Source organism: Saccoglossus kowalevskii, chromosome 9, assembly GCF_978046115.1.
Source record: "Saccoglossus kowalevskii chromosome 9, keSacKowa6.1, whole genome shotgun sequence".
In the NCBI taxonomy this organism is placed as follows: Eukaryota; Metazoa; Hemichordata; class Enteropneusta; family Harrimaniidae; genus Saccoglossus; species Saccoglossus kowalevskii.
Window position 1 is genome coordinate 25142562 of NC_140649.1, and position 18727 is coordinate 25161288.

Genomic DNA, 18727 nt, shown 5'->3' on the forward strand with positions numbered 1-18727 from the left:
TTATTATTATTATTATTATTATTAACATAATTCATAATTCGCGTGAGATCTTCATCATCGCCATTCACACACTTGCAATACCATCATGATCTTCAGCTCAGTAGGTAAACAGAGTTTGAAAACATCGTTTGAAAATCACTCAAAATCCGGCGCTGATCCACGTATTATTTTAACAACCGTTTGTTTGTGTCAGCGACAACTCAACGTAGCTCTAAACTGAGTCACATTCATTTAAATTAACGGCAGTTTTGTACAAGTTCGTGCTCGTCACACTTTCCCTATTTTGATTGGCTGATGACTCACTAGGTCAAGGGTCATTAAATTCTCGCTTTTTGACAACATTGAAAGGAACAACTACAAGTCATTTATCACACGACATTGCTACCTTGTACGACCGAATATCGGGCTTTAGCACTGCCATTGACGATCGAAGAATTAGCTTTGTAATATCAGGACAACAAAGAAGACACGGTGAAAAAAATCGACTCAATTTAGAGGGCGCTGTGCTCAATTGTGCTTACAATGAGCAAAACAAAGGTGAAAAATCGTTGTTACTCTATCGCTATTATTGCCTGCTAACCGTATACATTTTGGGTGTTCATGCGATCACAAAGATTCTGTATTTTAGTATGATGGTCAATATTTTGTCTTCCACCATGTTTTAGCCCGATAACTCAGGTAAATGCCACTCTTTTGGAGATTCACTGTTATAAAATGATCGTCTGTTCGATTCAATTTCAGCCAGAAAAGGTCATCGACCGTATTACTATGTCATTCATTCGTTACCGGGGTCCGCATATCATTAATTATCTCGTATTGTGTTATCACAGTAAAACGCAGTTGCGTATGTCCTCGTTGCCATTAATGTTAATTACAATATTATGTTAATTTTAGTGTCATATCCATTTTTCGAATGCTAGAATGGAAATTGGAACGACCTCATTCTTATTTTAGTTGCGCCTATATGCACAGCAATGTAGCTATTAAACCTGTACATTGTATTATACTATACTGTGTTATGTTTATATAATTCAGACAGATATATGTATTATTGTAACAGAGGGTATCATAATTGTATTGCTAGTGCTACTGTAAAACATGTTTAAATAGCTACATGCCATTTTAGCGAATATGACTCCATACATGAATTAACGGAATCTTAATTTAGCTAATGTGTTAATAATCTCATTGTGAGAATATACTTTATTTTAAATTAGTGACATCTTGAATTAGCGAAATTACAGATTAGCTAAATTAGCTAAAATAAAATGCAAGCTAAAAAGACGTGTTTTACAGTAAACAGGTACTGGTATCACCGTTTTGCACACAGCCATTGTCCTAGAATTAACAAGCTAGGTTTGAACATGGAAGGTACTAACAGTTGCTAATAATTAAAACATGCGAAATACGGGAAGTCAAACATTCATCTGTTGAATTTCCGGCTGTGAAATACGTATTTTGACCTTTCACACCTAAACAAACCAAGTATGCATGTGTGATGACCGTAGTTTCATGATGCGCATACATTTTATGGTCACATTTAAAAATCGGCAAGGTTGTATCATATTCCGCTAACTCTTTACTTGTGTAAACAATCGCAAACTATCATCGACATCAAAGATGAGCAAGACAATGTCCTCATCAGAATTAACTTGGGTTGAAACAAAAGAAAATAAGCCTGTTAAAAAGCTTAAGTGGCCACCTGAGAAGCGTCGTGGCTCCTTTCGTTAGTACCTTCCATGGTTTGAGGATGTAATCAGTAATGATGCTCTCAGAGCCAATGTAGTTTAGTGCGATCATGGAACTATATGTAATTGTATCTGTAGTTCCATGGTAGGATCACAGTACAATCTTATATAAGCCTTCTGGGACGTGATCAGAGCTACATGCATGCTTGCTCTTGCTTAATCAGGATATGAAAATAAAATTGATTTGCCAATTACATCTAGTAATTTTTCTAATTTCTGAGACTGTGGTTACATTTATGTAAATATTTTTATATTCTTGGGGAGCAGCGATTTTTTACCAAACCGAAAAGTCCCGGGCCTAACGTCGCAGTTCAAAATTAAGTTACAAAACGATTGAAACTCGATGTAGATAAAGGTTCCCAAGGAAAAGTACTTTAAATTATTTTTTATTATAAATTTATTTATTTATGAATCAGTGAAAATAAAATCCAATAAAATTACCTTTTTTTCTATAATTTACATTTAATTCATCCAAAATCTGTGAAAATGAAATTCATAAAAACAACCAAGATGTCTTTTCACCAAAAAATTATTATTTTAAAGTATACCCCTGTATATTGTTTTAAACTACTATATATCAGCAATTCTATTTTCCAGTGTATCAGTATCATGAACACGTTATGATTGGACGAGACAAGATTTATGTGAACTGTGGTTAAAAATAGACATGACTGATACAAATAATAAAAACATTGTTTAAATATTAGATGTCATCATTTGAAGCGTAAAGAAAGCAGTATACTGGTACTGTTATCCTAGCTGGATCAACAGTTTTTACATTTTACTGTTTTATGTGGTGCAACAATAATTTCCACATATTTTTTGGGGGTTACTGCCTACTAATGAACAATTCCCCACCTGATACAGATATTGATGTGTACATAGGGTTGTACAAGTAAGATTTATCAGACGGTGTTCTCTACGTGCTGGCTTTCTTCTGTTTTATGCTGGAAAAATGAACTAAAATGATGAATAAAAGGGGAAATCATTTTATTGAAAAAAAAAAAGGCGAATCCAGTATAATATACTGTTGCCTGCATTGGTTGATACAGTGAGCATCACGGCTGTTAATAAATTCACTGTTCCTGTGTGATGTAAAATGGAAAAACTTTTATTCTTTCTCTACAGGAATATGTTCGTGTAAAATTGTAGCTATTTCTGTTCCATAGCTTTGTATTAAAGTAATACAATCGTGATAGGTGGGATCCATGTGACAACTACAATGCATGTAACTTAATTGTTTGTTTTACTAAATTTAAATGAGCACAGCATGATGAATTTGCTGCTTTTGTTATCACCTCCAACACCATTTTATCTTAAAGTGCTCACTTCAATATGGTTTGTAAATTTGGAATTTGTTCTGAGAAATCCAGGAGATCATTCTCCTTATTGCACACAAAAATTATCAAATTATTGATGTTTATTTTTAGGACAAAGCTGAGAGTGAGCACGCTGTACATCCACCGCCACCGAAGCGTACCCGAGGAGCCGGACCGGGAGGTGATAACGAAACCATGAAAGACAAGTGTGCAGTAGTAGAACATGGCACACCGTTAGATCTCACGCTTACGAAAAACTCAAACCACGGTGGAAACTCTGAGACGCAGCTTTCTAGGACAGATACCGAGAAAACAGCGATATTGCTTTCAAGGACAGACACAGATACCTCAGCAATGGACATATCTATTCTATCATCTCAAGAATCATTCATGCAAATATCGCAACAGAGCATCCCTCGACTTGACCCCAGCTCTGAAGAAGAAAGCGACTCAGAAGAATCTGAAACAAGTTCTGTTAAAATTAATTTAACGCAAGCGACAACCAAGGACTTAGAAGCTGAGGAGACATTGTTAAAACCGAACATTGATAGGTTTGTCGTTTTCCCAATAAAATATCAGGATATTTGGAAATATTATAAAAAAGCCCAAGGTGAGTACCGGTAATACATGCTTAAAATGATAAACGGGGAGGAGTAAACGAGTCCCTCCCTGATCTAGCAATTTTTTAGTTCTCCCTTTTGATGAACAAACGGATCCAACAGCCCTTGTAATCTGATAAAAGAGGCCCTCCAACTTATTGACAAATATGTGCATGCTAGTCATATTATTATTCTGTTCTCCACCAACTTATAAGGTTAATTTTTTATATTAATATTATTTTGTTTTCCACCAACTTATATTGTTATAATTTTTTTCTTCTCACTTGACAGCATCGTTTTGGACAGTAGAGGAGGTGGACCTTGGTAAAGATTTGCCAGACTGGGTAAAACTAAAAGTAAGTAATATCTACTGAATGTGAGAAATAAGTTTGCGAGAAAATTAATAAGTGAGAAATCAGTTTGTGAGAAATTGTAAGATTTACATATATCACATGTGAAATCAGTTTGTGAGAAATTGTAAGATTTACATATATCACATGTGAAATCAGTTTGTGAGAAATTGGAAGATTTACATATATCACATGTGAAATCAGTTTGTGAGAAATTGTAAGCTTTACATATATCACATGAGAAATCAGTTTGTGAGAAATTGTAAGATTTACATATATATCACATGTGAAATCAGTTTGTGAGAAAATGTAAGATTTACATATATCACATGTGAAATCAGTTTGTGAGAAATTGTAAGATTTACATATATCACATGAGAAATCAGTTTGTGAGGAATTGTAAGATTTACATATGTCACATGTGAAATCAGTTTGTGAAAAATTGTAAGATTTACATATATATCACATGTGAAATCAGTTTGTGAGAAATTGTAAGATTTACATATATCACATGTGAAATCAGTTTGTGAGAAATTGTAAGATTTACATATATCACATGTGAAATCAGTTTGTGAGAAATTGTAAGATTTACATATATCACATGAGAAATCAGTTTGTGAGAAATTGTAAGATTTACATATATATCACATGTGAAATCAGTTTGTGAGAAATTGTAAGATTTACATATATCACATGTGAAATCAGTTTGTGAGAAATTGTAAGATTTACATATATCACATGAGAAATCAGTTTGTGAGGAATTGTAAGATTTACATATGTCACATGTGAAATCAGTTTGTGAGAAATTGTAAGATTTACATATATATCACATGTGAAATCAGTTTGTGAGAAATTGTAAGTTATACATATATCACATGAGAAATCAGTTGTGAGAAATTGTAAGATTTACATATATCACATGAGAAATCAGTTTGTGAGAAATTGTAAGATTTACATATATCACATGAGAAATCAGTTTGTGAGAAATTGTAAGATTTACATATATCACATGTGAAATCAGTTTGTGAGAAATTGTAAGATTTACATATATATCACATGTGAAATCAGTTTGTGAGAAATTGGAAGATATACATATTTCACATGAGAAATCAGTTGTGAGAAATTGTAAGATTTACATATATATCACATGTGAAATCAGTTTGTGAGAAATTGTAAGATATTCATATATCACATGAGAAATCAGTTGTGAGAAATTGTAAGATTTACATATATCACATGTGAAATCAGTTTGTGAGAAATTGTAAGATTTACATATATCACATGTGAAATCAGTTTGTGAGAAATTGTAAGATTTACATATATCACATGTGAAATCAGTTTGTGAGAAATTGTAAGATTTACATATATCACATGAAAAATCAGTTTGAGAGAATTTTACATGTAGCACATTCAACATCTATTCTGTTATTGTTTCTAGGAAGAAGAAAGACGCTTCATATCGCATGTATTAGCATTCTTTGCTGCCAGTGATGGTATAGTGCTTGAGAACCTGGTACAGAGGTTCAGTCAAGAAGTCCAAGTCGCTGAGGCACGGTGTTTCTATGGTTTCCAGATTGCAATGGAGGTACTGTCAACATCCCCATACACATATAGACTTAACAATCACTATTAGATTTGAAGGAATTTTTGTTTGTTTGTTTGTGGGGGTAGGGAGGGGGAGGGGCTGGGGATTCAAATTGTATTATGGGTCACTCTATTAAATTTTTCTTCTATGTTTGTACGTATTTTATCTTCTACGTTTATGAGATATAGACACTTGATAAAGACAGGCCATTGGTTGAGTGATATCTGTACGTTACATACTTAACGTGGGGGGAGTCGTCACCTGCGCATGGTTCAGATGGTCATAGCGTGTCACTGTTTACAAACAAGCGTCTACACATTTTGCATTTTTTGCATGTATTGTTATCAACGCTTGGTACTCAATTTCCGCGTGTGCGCAGGTGACTCTCCCGCTTCATTATACATGCAATCAAACCTGTGTTTAGTGACCACCCAAGGGACTTCATTAAAATAGGCACGTGGTCTTTATATAGAGGTCAGATTTTTTTTTTTATGAATCGCCAATTTATTACTTTTACATAATATTTATTCTGTTGCAAGAAAAAATACATTCCAGTTGGTCAAAATCGAATAAGTTTGACTTTGAAATTAAAAATTGTGTCATAAACAGAATGCTAATTATTGTTTTGGTTTTTGAACAAAAGACTATCTGCACAAGTACTCCGGTTATGCATATTTTATGCTATGGGACTGCATAAAATTGGTCACTATAAGCAGGTGGTTTTTATACAGAGGTGGTCACTAACACAGGTTTGACTTTAGTATATATACCGGTATTAAAGTTTATTTCATGAAGAGAGTTAAGTAGTAATTGTAACAGGTTATCTGTGCTTGGAATTGTTTGTTAAATGAGCTGATAATATTCAAAAAGAGTTGATACATTAATTTACATATTCCCTTAGAGAGTGTCATTGTTTTCCCTACTCTAAAAATGTACTTTTTAACGTTTTCAGAATGTGCATTCTGAAATGTACAGTTTACTGATCGACGCATACATCAAGGAACAAGAAGAAAAAACTCGACTGTTCCATGCAATAGACAATAGTAAGTGCTTAATGTATTGCTGTGATTGTATAGAATTTTATAATAATATGATGTTATTTTGAGGATACATCAAAGTATGCACGAAGACAGTACAGCAGGAATATTGGCCGACGTGCAATGGAGGTCGATGTGAAAGCGTACTGTGTTAGTGCATACTTTGAGGTATCCTCGTAATAACCTTATTATTATACATCTTTTCCTTCCAAGGATACATCATGGGAATGCCGAAAGCCAAAATGTTTAGAACAGAATCAGCGAACTTCTTTGTGTGGAGTCCGGTCAAACTCTGGTGGCAGCCATGTTTGTTTTTATTATTAGAGGACGCTTACACACGTAATCATTCCATATTTGGAATTTGCATTTCCTTATATGGTAGGATAAAAGTACCCCGTAAAATACCGCAAAATTGTGGCATGCTGTAACTTATGGCGTTACGGTGACAGATGTAGAATAATAATATTTATTGTTATCATATCCTCCTGTGCATCTTAATAAAATGGAACATTAAAGTAGATAAAAAAACAACAGAAAATATCAAATAAAGCAAATATTGTTCTCACTGTTCTCCTAATTTCTAAATATTCAAAATTCAAAGAAATTATCATAGTTACATGTATGGAGCATGACTTAAGGTAGCAACAGGGAAAATACGAGTCAAAATTAATCAGTGATTAAAACATTTTCTAAAAGTTACTAAGCATGTTACCATAACAACCAATGCATCTTAGCTTAGGTAGTGCAGATACCAAACCTATGTTTGCCTAGGTGGTTATCTAAAAGCCGATTTTGTAGGTTAAATAATTTTAAAGTGGTTTCATGCTTCGCAGAGAAAAGCACACATAAAATTTAATGAAAATATATATTTATTTTTTACTCAGTGCCTTGTGTTAAAAAAAAAGCTGATTGGGCTATAGAGTGGATCCAGTCGGAAGAGAGCAGTTTTGGTGAAAGACTTGTGGCATTTGCTGCAGTGGAAGGAATCTTCTTTTCAGGAGCTTTTGCATCAATATTCTGGTTCAAAAAAAGGTTAGTACTTATTTTTGCTATACTGTAGAATACTTTATTTTCGCTTGGAATTTATTTTCGCTATTTTCGATGAAGTGATGATTCCAAGAAAATAAAATCCAGCGAATATACTTTTTTTCCTATATTTCACATTAAACTCATCAAAAATCAGTGAAAATAAATTCCATACAAAATGCTCAAAAAGCCTTTTCAGCGAAAATTAATTCCAGCGAAAATAAAGTATTCCACAGTATTGATATCTATTCATATACATACTGTATTGTGTAGAATAACCACATTAATCCGTTCTCTGCTGATTCAACCAGGGTGTGTTATAACCATCATGAATTTCTTATTAAATTAATTAATAGGAATACTCAATAAAACTTCAAATTCCAGAGTTCATACCATCATGTAATTGGGGTGCCCGAATTGATAGCATTTGTGCGTTCAGCGTTTGTGCGCTTGCACATACATGTATTGCGTGACCTGGGGGTCAACAAGCCGGAAGGTAGGACAGATTTTGGACGTTCTGAAGCACACAGAGTTGCAGTGCACCGAACTGAAACTGAAACTGCCATCATCTTTCAACTAACTCATACCAGCCTTTGAAAATTTGCACACTGTTCTGCCTATTAAAGCAAGAATAACGAGCATGCAAATTATCTTTGGCTATAGCGTAATATTTTTTGTGAGAATTGTAAAACTATGTCACTGTCATATTTTACTCTGTTACACATACAAGAACCATCTCTATTTCAGACCATTTTCTCTAAAAAATCATCTTTTTCAACTGGAAATCCACATTTCTCAGCTGTCTTAAATAGTTCTTCTAGCTGCCCTCGTTTGTACCCACCCACATTCACTCTGCTATCTTTAAAAAACTGTTTAAAATATGCCGGTGCTCTTTTGACTTCTTATATTTTTGTCCTACCCTCGCCCTTCGCATGTAGGTTACGCATGTGCAAATAGAATTACATTGCATCTGATGGTAATTCGGAAATCAGGAATTTTGATTACTAAATATTATGAATATGTATGAAGACATGTTAGCAGAGGTTGATGCTATACTAGCTTTGTGGCATTCATATGGTACCCGGTAATCTTACTGTAAACGCATTAATTATTTGCTGGATTTTAATTCTGATATTTTAGCTGATAACTGAGTTTGCTAATCCATGTGAGCATGTACAATAACAATACCGGTACAACTCATTGTTTGCCTGCCAAGTTCATACACTTAAAACCCAGTGAAATACTGTGGAATACTTTATTTTCGCTGGAATTAATTTTCGCTGAAAAGGCTTTTTGGGTGTTTTGTGTGGAATTTATTTTCACTGATTTTTGACTCCCATGTGCGAAGCACAAAATGGGAGTCTTTGCAGTTAGTGTGTGTGGGTGTGTGTGTGTGTGTATGTGTGTATGTGTGTCCGACTGTTCCACTGCTATCTCAAGAACCATACATCGGTTTTTGATGAAACTTGTTGCATAGATGCTCTGGGCCAATGCGCAGATTTGATTAGGTTTTGGTAAAAATCCATGCTCGTTAATTACCTAATTTGCATGATAATTAGCTAATTTTTAGCTGTTCTATGACTGTTCCACTGATATCTAAAGAACCACTCATTGGATTTTGATGAAACTTGGTACATAGATGCTCTGAACATATGCGCAGATTTGATTAGTTTTTGGTAAAAATCCGTGCATATTAATTACCTAATTTGCATGATAATTAGCTAATTTTTAGCGGCTCCATGACTGTTCCACTGATATCTAAACAACCACTCATTGGATTTTGATGAAACTTTGTACATACATGCTCTGAACTAATGCTAGGTTATGATTAGTTTTTGGTAATAATCCGTGGATACTAATTACCTAATTTGCATAATGATTAGTCAATTTTCGGTTTTTCCACTGATATCTCAAGTACTAATCATCACATTTCAATGAAACTTGGTACATAGATGTCATATGACACTGCACAGACCTGATAGTTTTTATGGTAATATCAGTACATATAATTACCTAATTTGCATAATTAATTAATTTTCAGCTTTTGATATAAGTAGTGAGCATTACATTTCAATGAAACTTGGTACTTACATACTCAAGGACTATGCAGAGATTGATTGTTTCGGATAAATATTTGTGTATATTAATCACCTAATTTGCATAATTAGTTAATTTTCAGCTTTTCCACAGGTATCTCAAGTACTAATCATCGCATTTCAATGAAACTTGGTACATAGATCCTTTAGGACTATGCAGAGACCTGATTAGTTTCAGGGTAAATAATTGTGCATATTAATTACCTAATTTGCATAATTAATTTTCAGCTTTTCTACTGATATCTAAAGTACTAATCATCACATTTCAATGAATCTAGAATTATGCAGATACCCAATTAGTTTTTGGTAAATATTTGTGCATATTAATCACCTAATTTGCATAATTAACCAATTTACAACTTTCACACTGATATCTTGGGTACTAATCATCACATATCAATGAATGTTTATACATGGATGCTGTAGGACAATAGACAGACCTGGATAATTGTGGGTTAAAATCTGTACATATTAATTACCCAATTTGCATAATTAACCAATTTTAAGCTTTCACACTGATATCTAAAGTACTAATTTCCATTTTAATGAAACTTAGTACAAAGATGCTCTAGGATAATGTACAAACCTAATTAGTTTGGGGTAAAACTCTGTTCATATTTCCCTAATTAGCATAATAATTCATAATTTTTTGGTTCTAATCACATTTCAATTAACCTTGGTACATAGAGTTTTTGTTACATTGCGCAGACCTCATTAGTTTTACAATCAAATCTGTTCATGTTAATTTTCTGATTTGCATAATTAGTTTTCAGCTAAGTAATTTCAAATTATATTTAATGTGTCTCCAATACTCTCAGCACATGGGAGTTCTTTCTAAGCTTTCTTTGATTGATGAGTTTAATGTAAAATATAGGAAAAAAAGTATATTCGCTGGATTTTATTTTCACGGAAACATCCCTTCAGCGAAAAAAAAGCGAAAATAAATTCCAAGCGAAAATAAAGTATTCTACAATAGTTCAAAGCATAAAAATGGTGAAATTAAATGCCATTAAAAATAATATGACAGAACCCCACACCCTCCCCGTGGCTTTCGTTGCGTATGGAAGTTATTTTCACGAGTGATGCGGTGTATCCTGCGGCCGTACTTTCACGAGCGAAGCGAGTGAAAGTACAGCAGAACACACCGCATCTCGAGTGAAAATAACTTCCATACGCAACGAAAGCCACGGGGAGGGTGTGGGGTTCTGTTATTATTACATATGTTCCATACTTGATTATTTCGTATTAAAGAAAGAACGTGCAAACCGGGATGGAATTTAGGTCGGGGAACCCCCATTGCCCATTAATATGTTCCAATATAAGTGTTACGCCCTAGCAGCGCGTGTCAGTGTAGAACGCGCCCGGAAAACGCGTGTCACTGTTTGTTTGAAATTAAAATAATCAGACGTCTAATCTGAATCACTGTCCAAATAAATAACTCGTTGACGTTTAGTTGGGACCACGGCAGAACCAGAACTTGAACTGGACAACTATGATACACAGTTTATGTTGAAGTTAAAAGTGCCGCCACAGAATTGTGCATTGGCAAACATGCCGTGCAACTGCGATACTCCACAGACGGGATGACTTTCGTCGACAGCGGTTGTCGCTTAGCTGCACCACAGTCCTTCGTTGAGGGACTGTGGCTGCGCTACACCTTGGTGTGTGATGTTGCTTGCTGGTCGTGGATTGACTGAGTCTTGATTACCAGATAAAATGTTGCTCTTTTGGCGTTGGTAATTTTTATTTGGAAATGAGTAACGACGCAACGTCGCCAGCAGAAACCTGGTATCTCGATGCTGATGGTTGCGGCTGCATAGTAATCGCTGATTTTACTGCTGGTGGATCTTCTGAGAGCCCTTCAAGGTTTATAAAACTCAGTTTCCAGGTGGTCAACACACATTAAGTTCTCCCAATCGTAGTATTCTATGTGATGTACACCTGACATGCCAAAAATGTTGTTGAACGATCTGAACTGGATAAAAATAGCAGACGAAAATGTGTTTACAAAATAAAAATAGTTCGGTAGCCAATAAAAATACCATGTTCATTTGCATATCGACCGTGAAAATATCGAAAACATTATTGCACGGGTGATATGCAAATTAGTTTGGGCCAAAATAAGTGACTGCCTAAAAGTACCATTACTGTTGTTCAAATTTCATGTCACTCGGCAAGTATATTCATGTACCCCAAGAGGAAAATATCGTACTTCTAAATATTGTTTATTCCGAAAAACTGTACTCCTGAAGGGACTACTTTGTTTGCTCTTGGACCTCATTTGCATATGGGTTGTGGAAATACCGATTTTGATTTCAGGGACGAATCAAAATAAACTGCAGTACATATGTAATAAATAGTTTTACAGTATACATGCTGGAAAAGAATTTCTACCTGTCCAGACATTCACCCGATTAATAGGATTCTATTCACACACAATGCTATATTCTTGCCATGTACCATGTACTGGAGAAATAGGATGTTAATGTCATGATTTTAATTACCCCAAATAATAGAAGTATGGTTTTTTACTGAATGCTAAATCCTGTTGTGTACAATGGTATAGATGTGTAGTATGAGGAAAGATAGTAACTGAAATATATTATAGAAAAAGATTTTGAAATTTTTTGATTCTTGAGTTTTTATAAAGTTTCAAAGATTTGTTTTAAACCTAATTGTATGGGTTGTTTTTTCTTAGTTTTTATTAATTTTGAATGCACAAAAGTCAATTACAATGCTTTATGCTTTACATGTACCCGCCAAGGCACATCTCGCCACTTTTTTAGCATTTTGTTATTGTTCTATAACAGGCTTAATCATACCTTAAATTGTTAAGTGCAGGGATGTTTTTAAACAAGGGAACAGGAGAGCAGCGCCCTCATGCCATGACCATGCGTCCCTTACCCTAGGAAGCAGATCCTCAGGCAACTATAAAATTCTGATTGACCAGGGATCACATGTGGCCACAGTCTTCAATTGTGACCTGCCTGATAGTAATTTTGACCCTAAGGAAGCTATAGAATGCTCCATTTTAACTTAGAATTATCAAAAACTCCACACCCTGGTGGGAAGAACCCTATCTCCCCCACTTGGTGGTGCCGCTGAATTGCACTGCTCCCTCTTGCAGTTTTTTTGTGGAAAAACCCCTGTGCATGCATGCATTGCGAGATATGTACACACAACTTTTCAAAGATTTTCATTATCTCTGAATGTTGGTGCCTGCTCTGGCTTACCATTTTTGACTTCCGTGTGCAAAACACGCAATGGGAGTCTTTGTGGTTAGTGCGTCTGCGTGTGTGTCTGTTCCACTGATATGATCTCGAGTAGTATTAAACAGATTTTTAATGAAACTTGGTACATAGTTGTTCTGGGACAACGTGCACACCTGATCAGTTTTGGTTAAAATTCTGTGCATATTAATTATCTAATTTGAATTGCAGTGCTCCTTGTTTTTCTAGCATAACCCCTGGAGTGCATTCAGTTACAACTACTTGTATTGGTTTTGGAAAATAATTGAGAAATTTGCACTCATACTATAAGGGGCTAAAATTTCAGTATGTGAATGCACGCAATTTCAAGTGCAAAAAATTACTGAAGGTCATCAATGCATTCAGATCTAAGCAATTGTCTCCATTGGCTTTGTGAATTTCGAGCTTTGTAGTGTATTTGTTTCTCGTAAAATAATCTCATGTGCATGTATGTCCATTAGCAGTCAAGGCCTATTGCATCATTTTTATATTATTATTGTTACTTTTACAGAGGTCTGCTGCCAGGGTTGACGTTTTCCAATGAACTCATCAGTCGCGACGAAGGCTTACACTGTGACTTTGCTTGTTTAATTTTTTCACACTTGACGTACAAACCAAGTAAAGAGAGAATAAGAAATATCATAACCCAGGCGGTTGATATCGAGAAAGAATTCTGGAACGAGGCATTGCCAGTAGGCTTGATTGGCATGAATGTGACGTTAATGAATTACTATGTAGAGTTTGTAGCAGACAGGCTACTGCTAGAATTGAACTGTGACAAGGTGAGTGTCTGTCATTGTCATTGTAATTATAATTATTAATTTTTATTACTGGAATTGTTTTTTTAGAATTAAATGAATTATGTACAGATATAAAGGCTGCATCTTAGCAGTTAAGGCCAGACTTTATTTATTCCTTGTTTCTCGAGTTTTTATAAGGCAATTTTTTTGAGGAGGGCGGAAAAAAATAAAATTAATTCTTTTTCCATTAGATTTGTGTGATTCTCAAAGAACTGTAAGTGAGATCATTGATCAGAGTGAAGAAATGAAATAGAATTTTATTCCATGTATAACCTTGTTTCTCAACTGCGCGAGACTTCAGTATTTTGATCATGATACTCCCACGAAAATGGCGGAAAAAAATAGCTTTTAGCAAGTCGCTGAAATAAAATTTCATTTTTATTTCATTTTCGGCTCCTGTTTATCGGCGGGTTCGCAAAACAAGGGATAATATGTCTGGCCTAACTCTACAGATGTGTTTCCAATACTGCCAGTGCATGTGATTGGGGAGAGGTACCGGTAAAATGATCATTTAAAGAAATGCTTGCTTTAATTTCACGAGACATATTTTCATGAATATCATGATAATTTTGTAGCAGTCAAAATTTCTTCAAGATTCTACAATATGGAGTGTCAGTGACAATCATGAAATTTTGTCTTTACGATTGGCTTAGAATCATCAAATAGTGAAAATTCCTAGCAGTGCTTTCATACAAGGGTTTTTCTCCCTAATTTGTTATAGTTGCATTAGTAAGTGAATGAACGTCTGCTAGGTCTGTATGGGTTTCTTTGCAAGACAACTATCTAGTCTTGTCCAAGATGTAACATTGTACTAATTGCAATAAATTTAAGGAAAACAATTCAGATACGACTGACTTTAATAAGTCTTTTAATTAATAAAATCTTCAGTGACACCATGGCACTCAGCTCATTCATTGTATGAATCTATTGTCTTCTCAGGTATATCACAGAGAGAATCCATTTGATTTTATGGAAAACATATCGCTGGAAGGAAAGACCAACTTCTTTGAGAAGAGAGTCGGGGAGTATCAGAAAGCAAATGTGATGTCAACGGTGAATCAAAGGCAGGAGTTCACGCTTGATGCGGATTTTTAGTGAGAATCAAGTCATCATAAAACATGTAAAATTTTAACAGAATGATCACGAATATATGAGCAGTACTGAACTATGTTACCCACAACCCTTCTATACTGTCGGTGTTTTTTCGTATTATTATTTTTAGAACATAATTGATATTTGGCTGCGTTTTTCTGCGAATTTCTTTTTCAATTTGTTAATTTTTATACTGTGCTGAAAATCCAAGCAACAATACCCAACTATAATCCAAACAATCAATGTCAAAAGGCAATATTTACAAATCTGAGAACACACAGGCGACACACAAACAAAACAAACAACACACTGCCAAATTGGTAAGAGAGATACATGGACCTCGAGGCACAAACCAAGAGGTGATGTCAGGTGTTTCGAAAAGAGTGAGCACATCCTGCTCCACATGTGGCACCCGCCATATATCTCTCTGAGTCACAATCGTGAATTTTAGGTCATCCTCGTGCAAGACAATTAACCTTTGTACTCCTATGTTTGGAAAGTAAAATTTTGTACAAATTTATTTCCAGCTATTCTCCATTAATAAATAAATGCAATTTGACAACAGAAATGTTACCCTTGGTGCGACATTGGTAAATTTGACTCAGTAACTCATGGATTGAGAAATGTAGGAGGGTGTATGCTAGACTTAGTTCACTGTATTTGCTCTATTAGTATACCCCGGAACACATAAATTACTAAGCTGTTTCTATGGTCAAAATAAGTAATAATTTAACGATTAACGAAGTGTACAACAACAAATGCGATTTAACTGTTGGAAATGTGTTATAGCGCAAATACAGCATTCGCAATCGAGGCTGGTCATTTTACTTCTAAACTTGTTCTGTGGTTTGCAATAATTTCAGTGAAATCAACATCAATAATATGTTACCTTTGGTTGTGTAATGTACTAGTGGTAAAATGTTCCCAACCTTTATAGTTGTATTTTTAGTCGAAATCTTTATGAACATGTAATTACATATTAACATATGTTCTGTAAAATACTTTATTTTCACTTAGAATTTATTTTCACGAAAGAGCTGAATCAGTGAAAATAAAAATACCTTTTTGCAAATGTTTCAAATTCAACTCATCAAATAAATGTCATACAAAACAGCCAAAATACATTATTTTGTATTTTTGACTGAGCATCTATCTCATTTGTTACAATAAAAGGCTTGATCAATATTTTAGGGCAAATATGAAAGACTAAATATGAAGAAAATGATTTTTTATTGAAGCGGAAAACTAAATCTTGTTTGCCAGTTTAATTAAACAAAGACATGGCTCTGATGATTATGACTGTTTTTATTTTCTGTCAGAAATTTCTATTGTTTCTTTTTTTATTAATTCTCATTATTAGTGACTTTACTGTCAGTAATTGGGATGTTCTTAATAATAGTTACAATTTATCATTCATTATTCAAAAATATATTGTTAAAATTTTACATTTAAAAAACACAAATATGTCTGTTATTTTCTGATATAGAGTTACCGGGTAATTCCAAACCAAATGCTAAATATTAGATAAAGTAGACAGAAGTAGATACCGGGTAATAGATAAAGTGAATACCGTTAATAGCCAAGGTGGTTTATGTTAAGATGCATAATAATTAATGTGGATAATAGTTAGCTGATTAAGTTAAGAGAAATAAGATTAATAATAGCTGAGCTGATTAGGATAAGGGAATTGAGGTTGATAATAGCTGAGATGAATAATAAGTTGGATCATCAATCTAATACGCAACTGTATCTCTACTATTCATGCATAGACATATGCAACAAACAAAATTCCAGAACTTTTGGTCATTCTATGTGATTTCAGTTTCAATTGTGCATGTCAGGGGAACTTGTACTAGTACACCAGTCACTAATAAAAGGTCGTGGTCGATGGGTTTTGCGTACACTGCTATATGCAATACAGCATCAAGCGAAGAAGTGAAAGGTCTTAACTAGTATTATCATCTTTAAAGAACCAGGAAAAAAAAATAGTCAATATTTTGTATTTACCAACTTGCTTATAAATGTAAAAACCAAGCTTTCTTATCTGCTGTCTAAAAATGCCCAATTTCTGAACATTTGTGTTGTGGTGAGTCTCACTCATTGTTAACATGTGTCATGCCAGTTGACTTGCCGCAATGTTGTATAAATTAGATCTGAAAATCCTGCGGATCTCCGTCACATGTCATCCCAACTGTGAACCCTTTTTTTTATCCACCTTTGAATACATGCAAATATCCAAAGTTTTCAGGTCAAATAAATTAAGTTAACACACAGTCATCTATTGTACTTTCTATAACCATAATATTATTTAAACCTTTCAACAGGCAATTTTTATCTGCCCAGTTTTTGTTCCAAGTGTTTTCTGTAATTTAATAGGTGTATGCAAAATGTCCTGTGTGTGTATCATGTATGTATAATTCTGCTAATAAGATTTACATAATTAGGCTTAATTTTATTTAGAGTTGTCAGGTATTGTTTACATTGTTCAGTTTTAAATTTATGAACTTTTCTTATTTATTGTGTGCCAACATTGAAATATAGATGTACTGAATTGTATTTCTTTGAATAAATAAAGTACCAGTGCTGATATGTTTTAAATGAGTTTGTGTTACTTTTAAACCTGTCTGTCTTTATTTTGAGGGTAAGTTTTTGTGTGAATACTGGTAATAAATGTTTCCAAGTGCATACTTAAATATCAAATATGGGTGATGCACCTTGCGATGTCTGGATAGTACGACATAGATGTATACAGTGAACCAGTTAAATTTCAAGAAAGACGAAATTTAGTGGGACTCTGGAAAACTGAATCAATTTGTAGTATTGAAGATTTCAATGGGATTTTTAGAACAGTAAGTCTTTTGCTAACACTTAAAATTATTTCTATCTGTGAAAGTTTATTCTTCCAGTTTAACGACCTTATCATTTCCATCCAAAATATTTGACAGCCCTTAAACGTTTTTGGGGATTCATACGGTTAATTACTAAAAAATTTGATCATTTTGAAAACACAAATTCTTGATATTTTGCTGAGTGAAAAGTTCTGTAATATAAATGACAAAGAACAAATAGAAATTGTGAAAAACCAAACTTGTTTCCATGGAAACAATCACTTTGCTATCTCATTGTAGCATTAAACCCAAATTTGATGTCCATTTTGGATTGGAAAATTAGCATAATACATACCGTACATTTCATGATTCAAAAAATAGTTTTTTCATCTGAATTGAAAACAGCCAATAAAAAAATAATTAAGCAAATTCTCAGGAATTTCACTTTCCAAGTTGGGGATAACCTGATCCCCCCATCCTTAACCTGTTGGACTCAAATAATAGTAGCGGTGGCGTCGCAAGTGCAGAGGGGGTGGTCGCCCACCCAAAACATTTTTTGGGGCCGTCGCCCCCCCAAAAATCAAGTTGAAACCCTTTGTGTCAGCAAAATTTGACCCTCAAAATGGAGGAAACAGTGACTCAGAGGGTCAAGATTTCGGATCTAGCCCCCTCATGTAAAATTTTGTCTTGCCGCCTCTGAATATCATTTGTCTAACGCATGTCCTATAGAATAAATTCTAATAGAATTTCTTGTTTTTCAGGCATAACAAGTGTAACATAATATTCAAAGATTTATTAAATATGTGAATGACCTCATCAAACCTTATTAATTATTTACATAACCATGTCAAATACTATTTTTTGGACTAAAAATATATGATATTTAAACAAAGTGAATTTTTTGGAACAACAGACATCTCTCATAAACTTGAGAACATAATTGTTAGAATAGTTTAAGACACACATTCCCCCCAATTTTTTTGTTGTTGAAATTTTAGT

The 18727-nt window shown here is 34.1% G+C and overlaps 1 protein-coding gene across 1 annotated transcript; it reads left to right on the top strand.

The window, feature by feature from the left end:
• Positions 1 to 325: 325 nt before the first annotated feature.
• On the top strand, positions 326 to 17498 carry LOC100378792 (ribonucleoside-diphosphate reductase subunit M2 B-like). Its single transcript, XM_002741995.4, has 8 exons — positions 326 to 537; positions 3179 to 3677; positions 3958 to 4022; positions 5455 to 5601; positions 6554 to 6644; positions 7523 to 7670; positions 13520 to 13790; positions 14748 to 17498. Exons 1-8 carry the CDS (start codon positions 523 to 525, stop codon positions 14901 to 14903), a joined length of 1392 nt encoding a protein of 463 aa, XP_002742041.1. The 5' UTR covers positions 326 to 522; the 3' UTR covers positions 14904 to 17498.
• Positions 17499 to 18727: the final 1229 nt, after the last annotated feature.

Bases quoted from the DNA above. Each gene is read 5' to 3' on its own strand.
- LOC100378792 (XM_002741995.4), top strand. The intron at 4,023-5,454 runs GTAAGTAATATC...TATTGTTTCTAG, and splicing joins CAGACTGGGTAAAACTAAAA to GAAGAAGAAAGACGCTTCAT. The intron at 6,645-7,522 runs GTAAGTGCTTAA...TTTTTTACTCAG, and splicing joins GTTCCATGCAATAGACAATA to TGCCTTGTGTTAAAAAAAAA.